Genomic DNA, 22,682 nt, shown 5'->3' with positions numbered 1-22,682 from the left:
TGGTTGCTGTAGATCCTTAATTATTTTCTAGAATTTCCACAAAGCTTTAGTGCATATGTTGTTCACTTTTTGTTTCCATTGGGGAGTTTATTTGTCCACCATCTTGCAGGTGTCATTCTGCTCATTGTCATTTTGATTTACATTTCCCTAATGGCTACTGATATTGACTATCTTTTCATGTGCTTATTGGCCACTGATATATATGTTTTTTAGAGAATTATCTATTTTGGTCCTTTGCCCATTTTTTAGTTACGTTTTTATTCTTCCTTTTGTTATTGAGTAGTAAGAATTCTTTTTGTATTGTAGATACAAGATTTTTCTTTTTAATCAGATACATCATTTATAAAATATTTTTCCCTTTCTGTGGGTTGTCTTTTCACCTCTTAATTATATGAGCAACCATGTGCAGCACACAAGTTGTTCAGTGTAGTGAAGTCCCATTTATTTTTTTTTCTTTTGTTGTTTGAAGGCTTAGAAAGTTATGCCAAACCCAATGTCACTAAATTTACTCCTGTTCTTCCCTAAGATTTTTATACTTTTATTTCTTACATTTAGATCTGTGATCAAATTTAAGTTAATTTTTCTGTATGTACTAAGAAAGTTGTCTAACTTTATTCTTTTGCTTGTGACACATTTGACATTTGACCAAGGCATCAGGTCAGTCCACTGTGGAAGGATATATTTACAGCAAATCATGGTGGAACAACAGGTCAGTATCAGTTTGAAATTAAAAGGAACCTTAACTCTCTCCTCACACCATACTCAAAAATAAAGTCAAGGTGGATTATAAACTTACGAAAACTTAAACCTTAAAGATGCTGTAAGACACCAGGGGGTAAATAACTTTATCACCTCAAGGGAGGCAAAACTGTCAGAAAGGACAGAAAGCTCCAACAATAGCAACAACAAAAAAAGTGATAAATTTAGCTTTGACAAAATTAAAAGCTAATGCTTGTCAAAAGCCAACTTTAAGATGTAGGACTTGAAGGCAGGAGGAGGTAGGACTTCCCTGGTGGTCCAGTGGCTGAGGTTCCTGTGCTCCCAGTGCAGGGACCTGGTTCGGTCCCTGGTCGGGGAACTAGATCCCACATGCTGCAACTAAGAGTTCACCTGCCAAAGCCAAGTAAACAAACAGCAAAAGGTAAGCCATAGCCTAAGAGAAAATATGTGCAATTCATGTCTCTGACATAGGACTTGCATGAAGTATGTTTAACTAATTCCCACAATTTGTGAATAAAAAGAACCCAAGAAAAAAAATTGGCCGAAGAGTGGAAGAGAAGCTTCACAAATGTTCAGTGAACACACGAAAAAATTATTAAAATTTCTGAACAGGGAAACACAAAGTTAAATGTGATACCATGTCACATACACAATGGCACCTGAAATTAAAAAGACCAACAACAGTAAATGTTGGTGAGAATGTATAGCAACTGAAACAAGGACCCATTGCTGATGGGAATGTAAAATGGAACAACCAGTTTTGAAAACTACTTGACAGTTTCTTAGACACTTGAACAAGATATACTTTGTGACCTAGCATTTCCATTTCTATGTATTTATTCAAGGAAAATGAAAAAAAAAAAAAATATATATATATATATATAATGCTGTAGGAATTTTAGAGAAACATTTATAGGAACTCATTTGTAATATTCAAATACTAAAGACAACTGTCATTTCCTTAGTAAGAATATGGACAAATATGTTATATTCATACAATGGAATATTATTAATATTTTACATGAAAAGAATGAAATACTCATGCACACAAAAGCTTAGGTGAATCTCAAATACATATGTTGATTGAAAGAAGTCAAAGGATTGCAACTAAAAATTTTATTGTTTTTTTAACAAAATTAAAATACAAGTAAAATTACTCATGGTATTACAGAAGATTCCAAATGTTCTTTTCTGGTGGTCAAGGACTTCTGCCAGGATTTAACTGGTGTTCTGTAAGAACTGCTGCATTTGTATATATATTCTTGATGCACCATGGAGAGAGTTGTACTCCATATCCACCAACTCCTCCATCATCTTGTCAACCTCCTCATGATACTACAAATCAGAACAATGGTAGCCTGTGGCTATGAATGGGCTTCCCTTGTGGCTCAGATGGTAAAGAATCCACCTGCTATGCGGGAGACCTGGGTTCAGTCCCTGAGTTGGGAAGATCCCCTGGAGAAGGGAATGACAGATTGGGAGCACCAAGACCTTTCTGGTGTGATGTAAATATTATATAACATCATCCAAAGATTTTGCATATTCCTGTATTTTAAAATTATTTTAAGTATATATTTTTTTCAGTTTTTATATTATGCTGCATTCATGCTTATATGTATACAATAGCCTAAATATTGATTACTGGTGCATACTTTTAATTTTAGATCAAAATTAATATAGAAAAATAAGATTTCTTTTAAAAAATTCACATTATTTATTTTTAAGCGTGTATTATATAGCTTCAATGAAGCAGGTGCTGGATTTGTCCCTAGGATTGTAGGTGGATGTGAGGGAGAATGACAAGCAGATGGTTGTAGATGAGAATATAAAGAAAGGCAGTGAATTCAGAGAACGAAGGAGGGAATGGTATTCCTTAGGAAGGCTTCCCAGTGTTAAAACGGGGTCTGGTGGTGTGTGGATAAATCATATATGTACAAAAATTTGTGCAAAGGCATGAAAGTTGAAAGTAATATTCATATATTGGGGACTGTGGATAATTTATCATGTCTGAACTAGAGCAGGTGTACAATTGAGGAGGAATGAGATATGAGAATTTTAATTCTTTAAGCAATGGGAAAACCAATATACAATATCAAGATAGGGCAAGTAGGAGTTAGTGTGATTAGAGTTGTATTTTAGAAAGACTTTTCTGGAGTATTTGTTAGCTCTGAGGTGCAGCTTGAAAACACGCACATGCACACATATCCATTCTTTTTTTTTTTGTTTTTGGAGTATAGTTGATTAACCATGTTGTGTTTCAAGTGTACAGCAAAATTATTGTTAGGTGTGTATAAACACATGTGTCTATTCTTTTTTCAAGTTCTTCTCCTATTTAGGTTATTGCAGAATATTGAAGCAGAGTCCCCTGTGCCATAGAGTAGGTTCTTTTGGGTTATCTATTTTAAATATACCAGTGTGTACATGTTAATCCCGAACTCCTAATCTATCCTTCCCTGCAGCCTTCCCCATTGGTAACTATAAGTTTGTTCTATAAGTCTGTGAGTCTTTTTCTGTTTTGTAAATAAATTCATATGTATCTTACTTTTTTACATGCCACACATAAGTAGTATCATTTGATATTTGTTTTTGTCTGACTTACTTCATTAGGATGATAGTCTCCAGGTATATCCATGTTGCTACACATGGCATTATTTCATTCTTTTTAATGGCTGAGTAATATTCTATTGTATTTATGTACCATGTCTTCTTTATCCATTCATCTGTTGATGGTCATATAGGTTGCCTCCATGTAGGTTGCATGTAAGCTTTCAAACCATGGTTTTCTCCAGTTATATTCCCAGGAGTGGGATTTTTGGATCATATGGTAGCTCTATTTTTAGTTTCTTAAGGACCATCCATACTGTTACTCATAGTGGCTCTACCAATTTATATTCCCACCAACAGTGTAGAAGGGTTCCCTTTTTTCCACACCCTCACTGCTATTTATTGTTTGCAGATATTTCTATAGTGGCCGTTCTGACTGGTGTGAGGTGAGATCTCATTGTAGTTTTGACTTGCATTTCTTGAATAATTAGCAGTGTTGAGCATCTTTTGATGTGCCTCTTAGCCATCTATATGACTTCTTTGGAAAAATGTCTATTTATATCTTCTGCCCATTTTTTATTGGGTTGTGTGTTTTTATGGTATTGAGCCATATGTGCTATTTGTAAATTTTAATGACTAACTCATCGTTAAGCTTGTCGTCTGCAAATATTTTCTCTCATTCTTTGGATTGTCCTTTCGTTTGATTTATCGTTTCATTTGCTTTCCAAAAGCTTTTGAATTTAATTAAGTCCCATTTGTTTATTTTTATTACTCTAGGAGATGGATTGAAAAAGATACTGCTGCAATTTATGTCAGAGAACTTTCTCCCTGTTTTCCTCTAAGAGTTTTATAGTATGCACTCACATTTAGGTCATTAATCCATTTTGAGTTTATTTTTGTGTATGGTGTTAAAGAGTGTTCTAACTTCATTTTTTTTCCCAGCACCATTTATTGAAGAGGCTCTTCTATTGTGTGGTCTTGCCTCCTTTGTCATGGATTAATTGACTGTAGGTTTGTGGGTTTATTTCTGGGCTTTGTATCCTGTTCCATTGATTTATATCTCTGTTCTTGAGACTTCAGACTATACTGCAAACATATAGTCATCAAAGCAGTGTGGTACTAGCACATTCTTTTTTTAAACTCTCCTGATGATATTGATTTGCAGTCTGCTTTGAGAACTACCAGATTAGAGGATAATTTGAAAGGATTTGAGACTGAAGACATGACACTTGCTCTCACAGTTAATGAAAAAGTCAGAGACTGAATGAAAGGCATGACATCATGGATAAAAAATAAAGCATGTTGAAGGAATAGGACTTCCTCCAACTTTAGGATAAAGATAGGAGGAAGCTTAAGATGACTTTCAGGTTTAGTAAGGATTGTTGGTTAAGTGCCATTTATAAGCAGGGAATACAGTAAAACAGGAAATACATATTTACTATCACCTATTTTTTAGGTACCCTGCTATGTAGCAATAAACACACACTTTGGGCTCTACCTTCTTGGAGTTTGCAGTTTGTACAAAGTAGAAATAGATATTTTTATGTGAAGGCCTGATGTTTTCAGATCTTTTTGTATATTCATATATAAATATATTTGTTATATAACATAGGTATAAAAATATGTGTATGTATGTGTGTATATATATATGTATCCATATATATGTGTGTGTAGCTTTTATAAGGCCTTCATTTAAAACACTTCCAGTGTTAGTAAAAGAATAGCAATTTTTCTGTTTTATATTCCTAAAGAGAACATTATGATTTTAGATATAATGTTAGTCTTAGAATATGCTGTTAAAAGGTGAGAAATAATTCCCTAGGTTTTTATCAATTTCACTTAGGTACAATTAACTGAGTTAAATGTAGTAATCCTGAGTGGTAGCTAGTTCACCTTCCATTCTGATCTATGTTACGTATTTCCTTATATCAGATTTATGTACTACTTTAAAAATTATCTGTATCTCTAATTGCTCAAAGTTCAAATTCTAAAACATCATCATCGTTAACTTTTTCTGCAATTCTAGCTATTACATTGCTTTTACTATTTTCCTATGTGTGTACATGTAAATTTTGTTGATAAACAGTTATTCTGCATGCAATTGAATCCTCCTTATTAGTTGTATGAGTTTAAAGGAGGTATTCTTTACAGAAACCGTTTCCTTCTCTGCCAAATGGTAAAATATATAATCTATAGGGTCCACATGAAGATTTACTGATTTAATACATGTAAAGTTGTTAGAGCCTGGCACATATTGATTTCTCACTAAGGGTTGGTTGACTGTCATTAATAACATGTGTTAACTTTTATCTGGAAATAGAGATGCAAATCATGATTTTTCTTTTTCTTTTTTTGCAAATCATGATTTTTCAAATGAATACATTTTATGAATACAGCTAACAAAATAATCTTAAACAGTATTACAAAAATGATATTTTGATAGCATAGCTTACTAAATACCTATATACATGTTGACATCTTTTTAAGTAATTATTATGTTTACTAATAATCTTTTTACTTTGTGATTTTAATCTTCTTTGAACAGTTTAGTTGTTTAAAATGAGTATAAATTACTGTATTTGCTATTAAATCCTTATTTACTTTCACATGATGTTTTTGAAATGTTATATGTAAATATAATTAAGATATATATGTATAAATATGTACAAACATGTCATTGTCTGGCATGTTGCCTGGTAATTGCTGGTATATTGCTTGATGAGTGTTTACTGAGTAATTTATGATTTGTCTGTATGTGTATGTGCATGTGCATGCACACAGGTGTGTATCAGCTGTAACATAAGTGTTTTCAGAGACTCACATAATTATTGTTTTTCTTTTTTTAATCTTTGTTTTTTTTAAAACTCTGAGTATTGTGTAAATTATTCATTTAACCAAACTGCTGATATATTGCCAGGGCTTTGAAAAAGAAACAAGTTACCTTTTTGAATTGGAAAACTGTATTCCAAGTTATTTTAATGTGAGAAAAGCATTCTAGTTATTATTTTTAAATCTAAAATGAAGTGTTGTTTTAAAATTCTCCTAAATGAAAAGGAATAAAAAGTTATTTATATAATCCTAAGTGCTTCCAAACATCTACAGCTCAAAGTTCATAATTCACATTGACACCAAAGTGTAGTTTCTGTTTTGACTGTAAGAGTCTGGTATTATTTTTTTGTCTGCAAGGGAAAGAGTTGTATAACATCCAAGTGGGAAGATGTTTGATTGTAATGCAATCAACATGATTTGTGAGTGAGAGCAGATTGTACAGGAAGAGAAACAGCAGCTGTTAAAAACCTAGACAGTATTAGAGAATTCTTTAAAAAAAACAAAACTCTTTCAGGAAATAAACATAAGGTGAGACAGAATCACAGCAATATATTTTCTGTTTGATACAGTTCTTCACAATTCAGGGTAATGAGTAAAAGGAAATTACTGGTGAATATAATATCTTAGAGTAAATATGGGTCAAATCCTTTAATAAAAATTTTTCATTAATTTTTTATATATTTTATGTGTTTAGTTCACTCATGTTGTAGAATTAGTTTTGTTTGCGGGGGCAAATTTAATTCTTTTCTTTTTATTAGTGATACTATAGCACATAGAATCATGAGCCTCTGAGATTGTTTCACCGTATTACAACAGCTGTCCATCTTTTTTTATCTATATCCCCCACTCATTTACTCCGCCTCGTTTTATCTTGCAGGGAATCCCAGACATAATGTCCTTTTCATCTCTAACTTTTATTGTGTATCTTTAAGATGTGGCATGTATATACCCAAGCACGTGAGTGCATGCTCAGTCACTTAGGCATGTCCAACTCTGCGAGCCTTAGTCCACCAGACTCTACTGTCCATGGAATTTCTGTGGCAAGAATACTGGAGTGGGTTGCCATTTCCTTCTCCAGGGGATCTTCCTGACCTAGCGATTGAACCTGCATCTCGTGCTTTCGCAGGCGGTTTCTTTATCAGTGCCCTACCTGGGAAGCCCTAAAGATGTGGACTTTTGTGTAAAACATAGTTACAGCACAATTATCATACCAAAAATATTAACCGTTCTTTACTATTGTGAAGCATTCAATTAGTTTTCAAATTCCAACAGTCTCATAAATATCCTTTTCCTCTTTGTTTTAAATCTGTATCTAAAATAAGAATCACATCTTGCAAATGATTGAATTGACTCTTAAGAGTTAAAAAAATTTTTTTTGGAGTACAGTTGTTTTACAGTATTGTGTTAGTTTCTGCTATACAGCAAAGTAAATCAGCTATATATATACTTATATCCCCTCGTTTTTGGATTTCCTTCCCAGTTAGGTCAGCACAGAGCATTAAGTAGAGTTCCCTGTGCTCTACAACAGGTTCTCATTAGTTATCTGTTTTATATATAGCAGTGTATATATGTCAGCCCCGATCTCCCAGTTCAACGGCCCCCACTCCCCCCCAGGTGTCCCTTTGTTTGTTCTCTACTTCTGTGTCTATTTCTGTCTTACAGATCAATTCATCTGTACCATTTTTCTAGATTCCACATGTATGTGTTAATATATAATAGCTGTTTTTCTCTTTCTGACTGACTTCGCTCTATATGATAATCTCTGGGTCCATCCATGTCTCTGCAAATGGCACAATTTTGTTCCTTTTTATGGCTGAGTAATATTCCTTTGTATATACATACCACTTTCTTTTCCATTCCTCTGTTGATGGACATTTTGGTTATTTCCATGTCCTGGCTATTATAAATAGTGCTGCAGTGAAACTGTGACAATATACAAATAGCATTTCATTAAGTTCCATTTAAGTATTAAAAAATTTTAAGTATAAAAAATGTTTAAAAATCCTCCTAGGTCTTAATTTGTGCATTAGAACTTTCAAGAACATTAATGTTTGGCACAATATGAACAGAGAAGATATTGTGTTATTTATTATTGGTTGCATCAGTTCAAAATGAAACTGTCTAAAACCATAGAAGAAATTGCATGTTACTTAGTTTAGGGACACTCTTCTTCCCTAGTACTTGTTTTGTTTATTTTCATTCATTAAATTAGGGGAAATTATTAAGCACCTGAAAGTGTAGCACTTTGGGACATTTGCCACATTGAGTGGTCCCTGGGCCTTATCTTCTGTCCCTCTTATACTGCATGGCAATGAATACTGAGCTCAAGTACAAAATGTGAATAAATGTCCTCAGCACAAAAATTGCTTTATTAAGCTACATTTACCTCTTTGGTTATAGTTTTTCGTATAAACTTTGTCCTACAAGTACACGTCTCCTCCCCTCCCCAATCTGTTCAGAAGGTGAGAAACTCTCTGAAGATTAAAAATTTAGAGGAAACCAAAAAAGAAAGAAAGGAAACCTAAATAGTTACAAACATACCCGTTAACTAGGGATCTAAGATCAGGTATAGAACTCCAAGGCTAAAAACTTGAATTGTATTGCCCTTACAAGTGTTGATGATTGGACTACTTGTGATGGGAATAAACCCTTGAATGTATTTCCAGAATCATAGAAAGACCCCCCTTCTTAGTATAAGAGAATCTAGGGAAAACAAACCACTCACTGGTTTAGGAAAGGACAGAAGGTTTATCTTTAGTCATGACTGAGCAAAAGGCTCAAGCATCCTGAGAAATTGAAGGATTGGACACTCAGTGTAATAACCATCATGAAAAGAATTCACACGCTAAGACATTAACGTAAAAGTATGCCCTAGTTGAGTAAAAACTTTGGGTCACCTTGCAAGAAACAAATGCAAAACCGGTCTGGACAATTCTTCCACACACAGGTGGGCAAAACTTCTACAAAAAAGAATTCTCCATGTAAGGAAACAATCCACTATGAAACACAATTAAAAGAGACCATTTAGAATTTGAGATAATAGGAAAAAATGAAAGAGTTTGAAACTTGCATGTTTAAACAGAGGCATCATTATGTAATACATATAAAAGAAGAGCACTATGAAAAGTAGATGGACAGAATTGAAAAGGAATATAAGGAAATATTTAGAACTGAAAACTAGTCATCAAAATTAAAATATAAGTCAACAGACAAAGGTATAGACAGAATTGAAGATAGAATCAGGAGTCTCAATTCGCTAATGAATGATAGATGCCCAGAATTCACACACATACAGAGAGAAATGGATATTAAAAGATATGAAAGGAAAATGAATAAATCCAATATATGATCTATAAGAGTTTCAAAATGGGAACTGGGTAACATTTCAAGATAAAACAGCTATGAGTTTTTCAGTTTTGAGAAGCATAAAGAATATCTAAAAGATTAAAATAAATCCATCTCTTAAATATAAAATTGAAGAACTCTCAACTACAGATTTTAAAGCGACCATTGAGTAAAGACAAACCTATAAAAGAATGATTATTAGACTAATGTTTACCTCACATTAGCAACAATAGATGCCAGACTGAGGCAGAACAGTATCTTCAGAGTACTGAAGATAGAACTTTTGTCATAACAGCTCTATCCAGTAAAGACTGTCATGAAAACAAAATAATCACATTTTCAGGCAGAATGTCTCACTTAAGAGATTTTTAAAAGCTATGCCTCTGGAAAGAGGGACTTGAACCCAGAAGGAAAGCTCAGAGGGTTTGATAGGGGATTTACACCAATTCTTGTATGAATAGATAATTTTATGTAAGCTATTTCCAAAAATTAAATAAGTAAACTTTATGAGGGTAATCCAGCCTTGATAACAAAACTGGAAAGGATGGCCCAGAGAAGGAAAGATACAGGTCAGTTTCATTTAAGAATATGTACCCCACAATCTGATACATTAATATAAAATACTTGGAAACCATTACATCAATAAATGACTAGTATTTGTTAAAAAAAAAAAAATACTTGGAAACCAAATTAACATATATATTTTTCATACGCATATACACATTCAAATGGATGTAAATGATATGTAACAAAATTCATCTAAGTGGTTATATGATAGAAGCATTCCTTTTAAGGTCACGAGCAAGAGCAGACGGATAACTGCCACTTTTTTTTTTTTGGCTACATCTAAAATACATCCAAAGTTCCACTGCTGCACACTACCTCTACTGCTCCCTACCACCCTAGTCTGAGACACATCAACTCTCTCCTTCACTGCTCAGTAACCTCTCAGCTAGACTTCCTGCTTCTGTCCTTGCCTTCCTTAGAATCTATTCTTTACATTGCAGGAGGAGTGAGCCTATATTAATATGAGGCAAATCGTGGTACTTCTTTGTTCTAAACCCTCCAGCAACTTTCCCACCCACTCAGAGTAAAAACCATGGTCTAAAACCTCAAGGCTCTTCTGATCTCATCTCCCAGTATTCTGTCCCTTGCTTATTTCATTCCTGCTGTATTCTTCCCCTTGTTAAATCTCAGATATGCTAGACAAGCTTCTACTTCAGAGCCTTTGCACTCAATTGTTCCTTTTGCTTGAACCACTGCTTCCAAAGATCTGAAGACTTACTTCTTTGTCTTGTTAGTGTCTTTATTCAAGTATCTTTTTCTCAGTTTAAAATTTCTCCTATTTAAAGTCATAAAATACTTCCTTCCCTACTCTTTTGGTATTCCCTTTATTTCTTATCTATTTTTCTCCATAACATTTTCACCTTCTATCATACTATGTATTTCATTTATTTTATTGTCTCTTTTCCCATCTGGAATATGAGTTCCATGTGTGTAGGGATTTTAATCTATTTTTGTTAAATGCTGTATCCCCCACCTTTTATAATTAAACCTGGCACAGGATAAGTGCTTAATAAATATCAGTAAATAATGTAAGTGAATATGAAGAGTTTGGTAAGACTTTTTCTTTTAAAAGAATTTGTATGTTACTCAAAGTTGGGAAATACTGATACAGATTGCTGAATAATATTGAGATGAGAGGCAGAAAATATTAGAGTAGTAAGAAATGCTCGTTTAATTCGTCATGACACCTAACACTTGCTGGGTAATGCAGAAGTAACTTTGTCTAACTCTCAAACTAATAGGTGCACTTACTTATTGGTTATTAAATATCCTCCTTTAAAAATAGATAAACTAAGGAGTGATTTTTTTTTAATATTTTACTGAACAATAGATTTAGTAATTTATTTCTTTACAAATTACTGTTGTATCATCATATGGTTTTAATATGCAGCATGTCAATTTATATCCTGTACAGTCATTGTGATATATTCATATTAAGATCGTTTTCAAATAACATAACATTTTAATGTTTTTTTTTTTGAATGTAGATGCTTCTGTTAGTTCCTTTATGCTTTTGTTTATCATTTCCTTTTTACTTACATTTTTATGTATTGCCAGTAGGTCAATGTCATTTCACATCTATTTTATCACTTGTTTTACTTACAAGTAAGGTTTAGTCAAGATAGGATTAAAAACAGTTGTTTCCTTAGTTGTTTCCAAGTCATGTAGCACTCTGTGGCTGTTGTTTTTCTCAACTCAACTGTTTTTTTAGATATTTCTAAAAATATGAAAATCTCATATATATTTTTATGATTTTACTTTAAAAATTAATAAAAGTTGCTCACAGAATATTATCTCGTAGTTTATTTAGAACCTACTATCATTTTTAGAAGTATACTTTTATTCAGCCAGCAGATACACAGTGAAAATCATTTGGTTAATGAAGAAAATAATATTAAATGTACTTTAATCTTAATTTTATAAGAAATAGGTATTTTTCTAATTTATATGGTAGCATTTAGATTAATAAAAGTCGAAACTGAAAATTGCAATTGAATGTGCCAGAGTACTGTATGCAATATTATTTTGTTCATTTTCAACAGTGCTTTTAACTTACTATTCTTATTGCAAAGGATACTTTGTCTTTTAGAGAGTAAGATGGTATTATTTACATCAATTCATGTGGGTTTGTGAAAAAAATGCCGTGACTCCTTTACTTAATGGGATTCTTCCCCTGTGGCAGTGCAAACGGCTCGAGCAGGAGCTTCATCATCTGAAGGAGCGGAAGCAGACTTCAGCAAACAACGTGAGACATCTGACTGCTGAAAACAATCAGGAACGTGCGTTGAAGGTAAATCTCCATTCCTTCTTGCAGGCAAATTAAGGTTGTAAGCCCTTGGTGCCAGCTTTCTGTGCTGCATATATCAGTTGTGTACATTTCAGCAGAAGTGAGCTGTGGTGTTTGCCAACAACCCCTTCTTTAAACACAGATACAGCACCCTTCTGTCACGGTATTATTTTATTTCGTGTATGTGTACATGAAAACAACATATTTTCTGAATTTCAAGTGGTGGTATATTAATAACTTTAGGTTCATGCTCATTGTGTTTGTGATTTCAAAGTACATTGTTACCTTTAGTAGTTAAGAAAAAGTGGCCACTCTGAAAGAAAAAAAAATAATGGGCTTTTTCTTTGCATAAATAATTATTACAGTAATTTTCTAAATGACTTACAATATTAGTGACCCACAGAACTGACACTCCTTGAACGGTACATGAAGATGTTTGGGAATTGAAAGAATGCTTAAAATGTTACCTACAGCAAAAAATGAAAGAAAATATATTCTATTAGAACTTGAAACAAGTAGAGTACATATCATGACAAAAGTTCTGTTTCATTTTAATATAGATCCTATAGTTATGAAAAAGGACATTATTTCAATTTAATTATCTTTTTTTCTTAAGATACTTTTCATTCTCTTTTTTGTCTTTGTCCTGGTTCCTACCATAATGCCTGCGACATAACAGAGGCCCCTGCCCTCAAGGTGCTTACATTCTCATTAATGGGTTAAAAATAAAAACACAGCTTAGCCACAGGAAACAAAAGGTTCATCATAGTTGTTAATGGCACAGTTAAAGAAAGATGTGCTGTCAAGAAGATTGTATTGTACTTTGTTGTCTTAAATTCGTTTCTTGCTGCAGATTACAAAAGAACATCATGTCATTAGAAGGGTAAGTCAGTAAACCAGAATCATCTACCAACATTGAGGAAAATGGTGACATTTGATGTGGAAATATTTTTAATCTGTTTATGAAGTATGAGGTTTGGTTGAAGACAGATTTTTCTACAAAGTGTATTTAGTTTCATTCTCAGCAGTGTGTGTGTGATAGCTTTGCTATTACTATTTAATGCACTTTCCTTTTTTCTCTTGAATTTATAGATAGACTAGAACAGTAAATGGGAAAGAAAAGACTTGTAGATTGCTACGATTATTTTTCAGTTACCCCAAGGAATTTGCTATTGTATGAGTAAAATTAAGTATATAATTACCTAGATGTATATTTGCAAATCAAAGGTAACGTTCTTTTAGAGACAGCCTCCATCATGTGTGTTAGTTTATCAGCCTTAGGGGACAGGTATTATGTGCTCTGTTTGATATGGTTATCAGTATTTAAAATAGGACCTAAAATAAGAGTTCTAGTTTGTTAAGTTAATAATAATTGCATGATCTTTATTCTGGCATTTTTGTTTGTATATTTATGTTAAATTGAATTAAATGATAGCTACTATGTGTGGAGAGAAAAAGATGCATAGTTCCAAGAGATTATTAAAATTAGAAGGCAAATTGTAGGCCAAAAGAAACCTGTAAATTCAACACAAAATAAAAATAAACCCCCATAAAATCATTCTTTAGTTATCTTGTGCCATAATTCCTCATAGAAAACCTTTAAGTTTATTAAAAAAATTAGGTCACTTATAATATATCTGCTTTATTCTGAATCATTTTTTTAAATTGCTCTTACCTTTCAGGGTCTTTATTCTTTATTTAATTCTTTTATTATTATACTTCGTATCTTTAAATTGCCATATAAGATATGGATAATAATAAGTTTATTACCAAGCTGTTTGGTGAACTAACTTTCTCCTTTCTAAGCAATATACTTATCTCTTAAAATACATTTGCAAGTGTCATTTTTGAAAAATGTTAACTGGCGATATTTGGCTAGTATCTAATGAAGTTGAGGAAGAATTTTAAACAGAATCTCTGTCTCTAGTAGATTTCAGTCTGCCAATAATATTTCTAGTATTTTAACATAAGTGGTACTATTATTAATGTCACTGATAAAGGTAATATAAATTTGAATAGGATGATAGCTGAAGTTTTTGTGCTTTATTACATTGTATTATGCTGTAATTCTTAAAGGAAACAGTCCTAGAGATATGTTGGAAAAAATCAAAGTTAATGGTTCTACATTACATAGAACTTTCCAAAGTGACGACTGTGGGAAATAGCATGATTATTATACATGGATATATTATATGTGGATACTTTTTAGTAATCTAGTGCCATTTGAATGATATCTTTGTTTATCCTAATAACCAGGAAATACTTTGTAAATTATTTTTTGTGATAAAGCATAAAATAAGACTTTTGTTGATCCTTAAATGCATCATTTTTGAAGTAGCATGGAATGGTGGTGGTTTAGTCACTAAGTCGTGTTCGACTCTTGCGACCCCGAGGACTATAGCCTGCCGGACTCCTCTGTCCATGGGATTTTCTAGTCAAGAATACTGGAGTGGGTTGCCATTTCCTTCTCCAGGGAATCTTCCTGACCCAGGGATCAAACCCTGGTCTTCTGCATTGCAGGCAGATTGTTTACCGACTAAGCTACAAGGGAAGTCTAAGCATGGAATACATACTAGCTAAATTTGGTAGCATGACACCGTTTCCCTACTTTTACAATATTTAAAATTTTCCCTAATAATAAGTAGAACACAGTGATACATATAAGATGAAAGGCTAAATTTATACTGATACTAATCTATACCCTGAAAGTTACGTACATTAAAAAGATAGCTTCTTCATTTAAAATAAATTTTATCCACTATTAAGAAATTTATTTCTCAATGAACACAATTTTGAACATCTAATGATTTTAAAGTAAATTTAGATTAGCCATAAATATTCAGGCATTAGATTTAATAAGAAATGTCATATAAACTGCCTTTCTTTCCTGTTTGATTTCATTTACTTCCCTTATCACATATCTTTAACCTCCTACAGTTGGACTTCACCACTGTAATTCCATTGAAAGGCACTGTTTCTTAAATTATAAGTAACCTCTGATGGTTAAACCCATGAAACTTATCATTTCATATCCTGCTTAATATCCCAGTAAGCCAAACTGGAACATATTTTCATCTTACTGGCCCCTGCCCTCATGAATTACTTTCTTATAGTTCTTTGCTTCCATATCCTCATCATTTTTCTTTTCTTTCATTGTTATTCTTTAGCTTGTGCCTCTTTTATACAAGTTCCTAAAGTATAAATATTCCCCTAAGTAATGTGATTCAGTTCAGTTCAGTTCAGTCGCTCAGTCGTGTCCGACTCTTTGTGACCCCATGAACAGTATGAAAAGGCAAAATGATAGGATACTGAAAGAGGAACTCCCCAGGTCGGTAGGTGCCCAATATGCTACTGGAGATCAGTGGAGAAATAACTCCAGAAAGTTATGTGATTAGTCCCCTATTTTTTGTTTCTTAAAAAAAAAAAAAACAAACAGATTTTTTATTTTAGAGAAGTTTTAGCTGCACAGCAAAATCAAACAAACTAGAACTCCTTCACACTCAGTGTTCCATACATTCAGATGCCCTCAGCATCCAGTACAGGAAAGGTACATTTGTTGCAATCCATGAACCTACATCAATGTAACCCACAGTCTGTAGTTTACATTAGGGTTCACTTAGTGTTGTACATTCTCTTGCTTTAGAGAAATGTAAATAACAAATATTTACTAATATCACTGTAGTATTTCAGAAGAGTTTCACTCTAAAAATTCTCTATGTTCCACCTATTTATCCCTTCTTCACCTCAGCACCTACCAGCCATTAATCATTTTACTGTGTCCATAATTTTGTCTTTTCTAGAATGTCATGTAGTAGTTCTGTGCACATTGGTTTCTTTCAGTTAATAATAATCATTTAAAGTTTATCTGTATCTTTTGATGGCTTTATACTTCATTCCTTTTTAGTATTGAATAAATTTCCATTATTTGAATATACCACAATTTATTTATTCACCTACCTATTGAAGCACCTTATGGTTGCTTCCAAATTTTGGCATTTATTTATGAATAAATCTGCTGTAAGCATCCACATGCACATTTTTCTGTGGATGTAAGTTTTCAACTCATTTTGGTGAATACGAAGAACCGTGATTGCTGAATCATATGGTAAAAGTATATTTAGTTTTTGAGGAGATACCAAACTGTTTTCCAAAATGACTGTACCATTTTGGATTTGCTAGTTCTGAATGACAGTTTTTGTTACTCCATATTCTTGCCAGCATTTGGTGTTTTGTTTATTGTAGGCTTGTCTTTTCTAATTTCATCTGTTCCTGCAACATCATGTCATTTATGTCCTCACGACTGTTTTGTCTGCCCTTCCACTTGGATATCTTAGTGTCTCCTTTACTTCAGTAAACTTGAAATGAAATCCTGAATTTGACTTCCTAAGTCCTCTCTTCAACCTGGGAGGAAGTTAGGACCTGAGCCAAACACTGTATAACTTAACATTTATTCTCAGTTATATTCTCCTTTGTTTGCCTTTACAGCTTTATAGAAGCTGGAAAAGTTAAACACTTTGTAAGCTTTTCTTTTTGCCAGTGAGACATAAGAGGAATTCTGCAGCAAGGATGAGAGAAGAAGGAAGAATCTCAGTTTTATAGCCATGAAATTGGGGCTTCCTAGGTGGTGCAGTGGTAAAGAATCCACCTGCCAACGCAGGAGACACAGATGTGGGTTCAATCCCTGGGTCAGGAAGAGCCCTGGAGTATGGAATGGCAACCTGCTTCAGTATTCTTGCCTGAAAAATTCCATGGACAGAGGAGCCTGGCGGGCTACTGTCCATGGAGTTGCAAGGAGTCGGACATGTGCAACTGAGCACTCTCACACACAAACACACAAATACCAAGAGAAAAGTATGTTAATCACTTAGTCATATCTGACCTTTTGCACCCCCATGGATGATAGCCCACCAGGCTCCTCTGTCTGTGGAATTCTCCAGACAAGAATACTGGATTATTCTTGGAAATACTTCTCCAGGGGAACTTTCCAACCCGGGGAATGAAACCAGGTCTCCGGCCTTGCAGGCAGATTCTTTACTATCTGCATGAGCAGGGAAGCTCACCTTTAACATCATTGAGCCTTTTAGCAAGTGAGCTACTTGGAGAACTTTTAAATCCCTATGTGGTCATCTATACCCTGATTTATTTTTCTGGTGACATAATGCTGTATATTTTACATCATTCTTAACAATTTTCTTTTTACTTCCAAATTGATCAGTTTGTTGTTGTTTAGTTGTTCAGTCATGTGTGACTTTGCAATCCCATGGAATGCAGCACACCAGGCTTCCCTGTCTTTCACCATCTCTGTGAGTTTGCTCAAACTCATGTGCATTGAGTTGATGATGCTAGGCAACCATCTCATCCTCTATCACCCTCTTCTCCTCCTTTTGCTCTCAATCTTTCCCAGCATCAGGGTCTTTTCCCATGAGTTGGCTTTTCACTTCAGGTGGCCAAAGTGTTGGAGCTTCAGTGTCAGCATCAGTCCTTGCAATGAATATTCACGGTTGATTTCCTTTAGGATTGACTGGTTTGATCTCCTTGCTGTCAGTGGGACTTTAAAGCATCTTCTCCAGTGCGACAATTCAAAAACATCATTTCTGTGTTGCTCAGCCTTCTTTATGATCCAACTCTCACATCCATATATGACTACTGGAAAAACCACAGCTTTGACTGTATGAACTTTTTTCAGCAAAGTGATGTCTCTGCATTTTCATATGCTATCTAGGTTTATCATAGTGTTTCTTCCAAGGAGCAAGCGTCTTTTAACTTCCTGGGTGCAGTCACCCTCCGCAGTGATTTTGGAGCCCAAGAAAGTAAAGTCTGTCACTGTTTCCAATTTTTCATGTCTATTTGCCGTAAAGTGATGGGACCTGATGCCAACATCTTAGTTTTTTTAATGTTGAGTTTTAAGCTTTCTCTTTCACCTTCATCAAGAGGTTCTTTAGTTCCTCTTAACTTTATTGATCAGTTAACATCTATTACTTAATGGCATTCCCATACTCCTAGACTTGTAGTCTAATATGTAATTGACATACTTTTCATATCTTTTCAAGCTCTCACCTACTACACAGTGCTAGAGCATCCAGTCCTGTCAATTCTGCAACAGTGATTTCTTTTCTATTTTACTCTCCTTCGTATTACCATGCCTCGACTCTATGTCAAGTTCATGATCTAGAAGGTAATAGTACCTTCCAATCTAGCTTTTTCCCCCTGTTTCTCACCTTTGTAATCTGTCACATTTCCATTAGCTGTCATTTCTAAAAGACAAGTGACACTTTTCTACCCCAGAACCTTTAGTAAATCTAACATTTTCAGCAATGAAAGAAGACAGATATTCTGAATAACTTTCTTGATAAAAACAATAAAAAGGATGCCTTACAAAATTACTGAGAAGACAAGGAATCTGAGAAGGCTTAAAGCAACATGGAAATAGAAAAACAAATGAACAAACATGGGAAATAAGTGATTGCCTGAAGTCATCTTGCACCCTCAGTGCATTTGTCAAATGGTGGTGAATTTGAACTTTGAATTTTAAGGACTACAGGGACAAGACAAACAGAAGACAGAGCCCAGGGCCTATTTAAACCAGAATGTAATGAAGATCTTTTCCGGAAGCTGGTATCTTAGATGATCACACCATCACTGTTTAGGTGAACAAGAGTCAAGCCCTTCTTGCAAAATATGAAAGTAAGAAAACTTGATTTTCTTACTTTGGAGAAGCTTACTGTGGAGAAGCTCACAGAAAGTCTCAAGAATTCATCATCTGTGGCTAGCTTCACGGCTGGTTTAGAACCACACCTGTTGCCTGAATTCTTGCTGACTTCCTGACAGTAATAATGGTATGATATCTTAAATATACTGAAAGCAAAAGGGGGACTAATTCCTTAAATATACAGAGAGAAAGCAGCTATTAAAAACAAGGGTGAAATAATGATTGGATAAATAAAAGAACTTCAGTTGCTTTTCATTGTCTGTTTTGGTTTCTGCCATACAACAACATGAATCAGCCATTGATATACATACATCCCCTCTCTCTATAACTTCCCTCCACCTCCCACCCCTGTAGGTTGTTACAGAGCCCTAGTTTGAATTCCCTGAGTCGTATAGCAAATTCCCATTGGCTGTCTGTTTTACATATGGTCATGTATATGTTTCCATGCTACTCTTTCCATTTATCCCACTGTCTCCTTCCTCCCTACTCTGCAAGATTTTGTGTTCTTGAGTTATTTCAAAATAATACATTGTTAAAAATTTTTACATGTTCATTGTAGCCAGTGAAAAAAATGCTAAGATATGTAAATGAAATCTTAATATTTCCTTTCCTCTCTCACAGTTTCTAGACCTGCCAAATTAATCTTGACTAGGAATTGCAATAGATATCCTGCTTGACTTTTACCTAATTTTAATGAGAATGGATTCTACATTACACCAACTCGTTGTGATACTTACCATGGGATTTTATATTTCCTTTCATAATTTAGAGTCTCACTTGAATAGTTCCAATATATGGATCATCCCTGAGTCTGGTTTTGTGGTTGCTTTGTCTTTTGACATGTTTGTTGTTTTGCTTTTGCTTTTCGTGTATCTCATAATTTTTTCTTTTTTAAATGCTAGACATTGTGGGTAGAACTGTGCTGCTTCTATCAGGCCAGTAGTGTGAGTATTGAGTTGATCTACTCAGGAGTTGATCTGGACTTGGGTTTTGTTGTTATGGGCACTGTTAGTGCATCCTAAGTTTCAGGTTGTTTTCAGAATGGATTGCTGTTGGCCTTTTTCTAAGGATAGAAATGCAGTGCTGGAGGACTTCTTCAGTGTTCATCTTCTACCCTTCATTTTCAGTTGATCCTGTGTACTTACATCTCAAGGGCATCTCACTGTACACTCCTGTGCTTATCCAGCCTTTGGATGCTGATTTTTACCATCTGGTGTTGAAGAACTGAAGAGTTTTTCTGCTTCTATCTTACACAGTCCCTTGGGGTCAGGCTTTCTCAGGATTCCTCTCCATGGCAGCCAAACTCTGACTTGTATCTGTGGCAGGTATTGTAAAAGAGAGACATTCATGCTCCTCTCTCAATGTAGAATCTACCTATCTAATGATACTGGTATAGGATCCTGGGCCTGGATCTATTTCTTGCTGCTCACCCAGGGATAATAAGAGGTCTGTCTTCTATCACTCCCAAGCAGAGTGTGTTTGTTTTTTTTTCCCCCTGTGTCCTGAAGTTTACTGTCCTTCTTTTAGCTGTATACGGCTTTTGATCTGTTTACAGAAAGGGCTGGTGTTGGGATAGAGGGGTGGGGTGGTTTGTTCCTTTCCATAGCAGCAGTACCCTCCCCCATACCCCCTGCATGCTTACATCACTGAGGGAAGTTCTCTCTGGTTTTCTACCCTGTCTTTATTATTTCTCATGAGCACCTGATGGAGATCTATGGGGAAATATCTCCCCATAGGTGCAAGTCCCCTTTTGTGAAGATTTTCCGAAGATTCTGTGTGATAGCTAACCCTTCTTCCTGTGCTCAACTCTCAGTCCGCTAGACTGTGTTTCCCATTTGCTTTGCATGCTTCTCCCTCCTTGAAGTTAAAACTGGTTTTCTGCTGAGCTTAGTTGTCTGATGAGCTCAAGAAAAGGTATGACTTTGTGCCTTATCCAGCTTTTGTTACTGTCAAAGTGGAGTGACAGCTTGTTCCAGCTTTCTGCGACCTAGGCATAAGCATTACATCTACTGTTGGGCTTTGATATTGTTTTGTCGTATTTAAGTAGCTTCTTTCTAGAATTTTTAAAAAGTTCTTGTTAGTAGATGTATTTTATTGAGTTCTTGGATGTTGAACAACTCCTTGAATAAACTGTTGGATTTGTTTTGTTTTCGTGGGAATTTTAAAAATTATAATTGTCTGCCCTCATACAGTACTTAACTGTGAGATACTCTTATTCCATATAGTAGTAAGGAATTTGCTTATAGTGGTAAAGTATTTGGACCTTTGAGATAGCAGGTACAGCTGTTTCTAATTTTATAGGGTAATAAACTAAGCAACATGTGTTAATTAACGTGACCCATGTTAGGAATCATAGTTAGTGGTGGACCTTAGGTCTGAACCAGGGCTATTGATCTCCAAAGTTCACGTTCTCGAACATAAATGAAAGTTACCTGTTTTGTTTGTTTGTTAGTGAGTGTGAATTTTTTTTTCATATATTCAAGGGATTATATGGGAGAATATAAATAATTAGGTGTATTTGTTCATGTTTTTCATCTTTTTTTTCTGTTGGTTTTTCTTTGCTTTCTTTGGTCCTTTGTCCACCAGTCCTGTGGTTTTGTTTTGTGCTGTTTTGTTTTGTTTTGCATCTTACAGCTTTATTGATAAGTATTTCATATACAGTAAAATTCACTTGTTTACAGTTTACAATTTCAGTGCTTTTTGGTGTATTTGCATATTTGTGCAGCCATAACATAACCATAATCGTAATTTTAGAACATTTTCAACATTCACCTAAAACATCCTGTACATTATTAACTATCATTCCTCATTCCTGCTAATATCCTCTCCTCAGTCCCAGGCAACCACTAAGCTACTTTCTATCTCTATAGATTTGCCATTCTGGAGATTTTTTTATAAATCAAATTATAGGATGTGTGACCCTTTGTGACTGGCTTCTTTCATTTCATGTAATATTTTCAAGGTTTATTCATATTATAGCATGTATCATCCTTCCTTTTTCTTTGATGCATAACCATTGTATAGATATACTATAATCTGATTATCAGATTATTAGCTGATGGACATTTAGGTTAAACATTTAGACCTTTGACCAGTTTTTAATGAATTTTTAGGTATTGTATAAGGTAGGAGTCCAAATACTTTCTTTACATGTGTGTATCCAGTTTTCTCTGTGCTGCTTGAATGACTGTTTTCCTCCCTACAGAATTATCTTGACACCTTCTCAAAAGTCAGTGATCTTAAATATGATAGTTTAGCTCAGGACTCTTAGTTCTGTTCTATTGATCTAACATATCTATCTCTGTGGTGGTACCGCTCTGTCGATCACCAGCTTTGTGGTAGGCATGTCATCTAGACCTGAGTTCTCCAGTTTGTTCTGGCTTGTTTGGCTGCACCTGTTTTGATGTTAATGTTACTAGCTTAGTGAATAACCAAAATTTCTGCCTTCAGCTGTTATCTTGGCAAGGTTAAAATTGCATGAGAATGATCTTGCCTTAAATATTAAATAGAATCAATTTTTAAAGCCGTGTACTCTTGGTAACTTTTTATTACAATGGATTTGTAAATTGCTTTTTCAATAGTTTCACTATATTTATCTAATTTTTATTTTTCTTAAGTCAGTTTTGTTGCTCTGTATTTTTTTCTAGGAAATACCCTTTTCACTTTAACTTCCCAGATTTG

General features: G+C 34.3%; 1 protein-coding gene across 6 annotated transcripts in view; it reads left to right on the top strand.

The window, feature by feature from the left end:
* MIPOL1 (mirror-image polydactyly 1) overlaps positions 1 to 22,682 on the top strand; it is a 290,413-nt gene that overhangs the window by 131,591 nt on the left and 136,140 nt on the right. For all 6 annotated transcript variants that reach the window (XM_020916569.2, XM_070478009.1, XM_020916572.2 and 3 more), the window contains one exon: positions 12,188 to 12,295. In XM_020916569.2, coding sequence (XP_020772228.2) covers positions 12,188 to 12,295 — 108 coding nt within the window. The remainder of the gene's footprint in view (positions 1 to 12,187; positions 12,296 to 22,682) is intronic.

The sequence above is a fragment of the Odocoileus virginianus genome, chromosome 16 (assembly GCF_023699985.2).
Source record: "Odocoileus virginianus isolate 20LAN1187 ecotype Illinois chromosome 16, Ovbor_1.2, whole genome shotgun sequence".
Lineage (NCBI taxonomy): Eukaryota > Metazoa > Chordata > Mammalia > Artiodactyla > Cervidae > Odocoileus > Odocoileus virginianus.
This window is presented reverse-complemented; position numbering and strand designations above follow the sequence as displayed.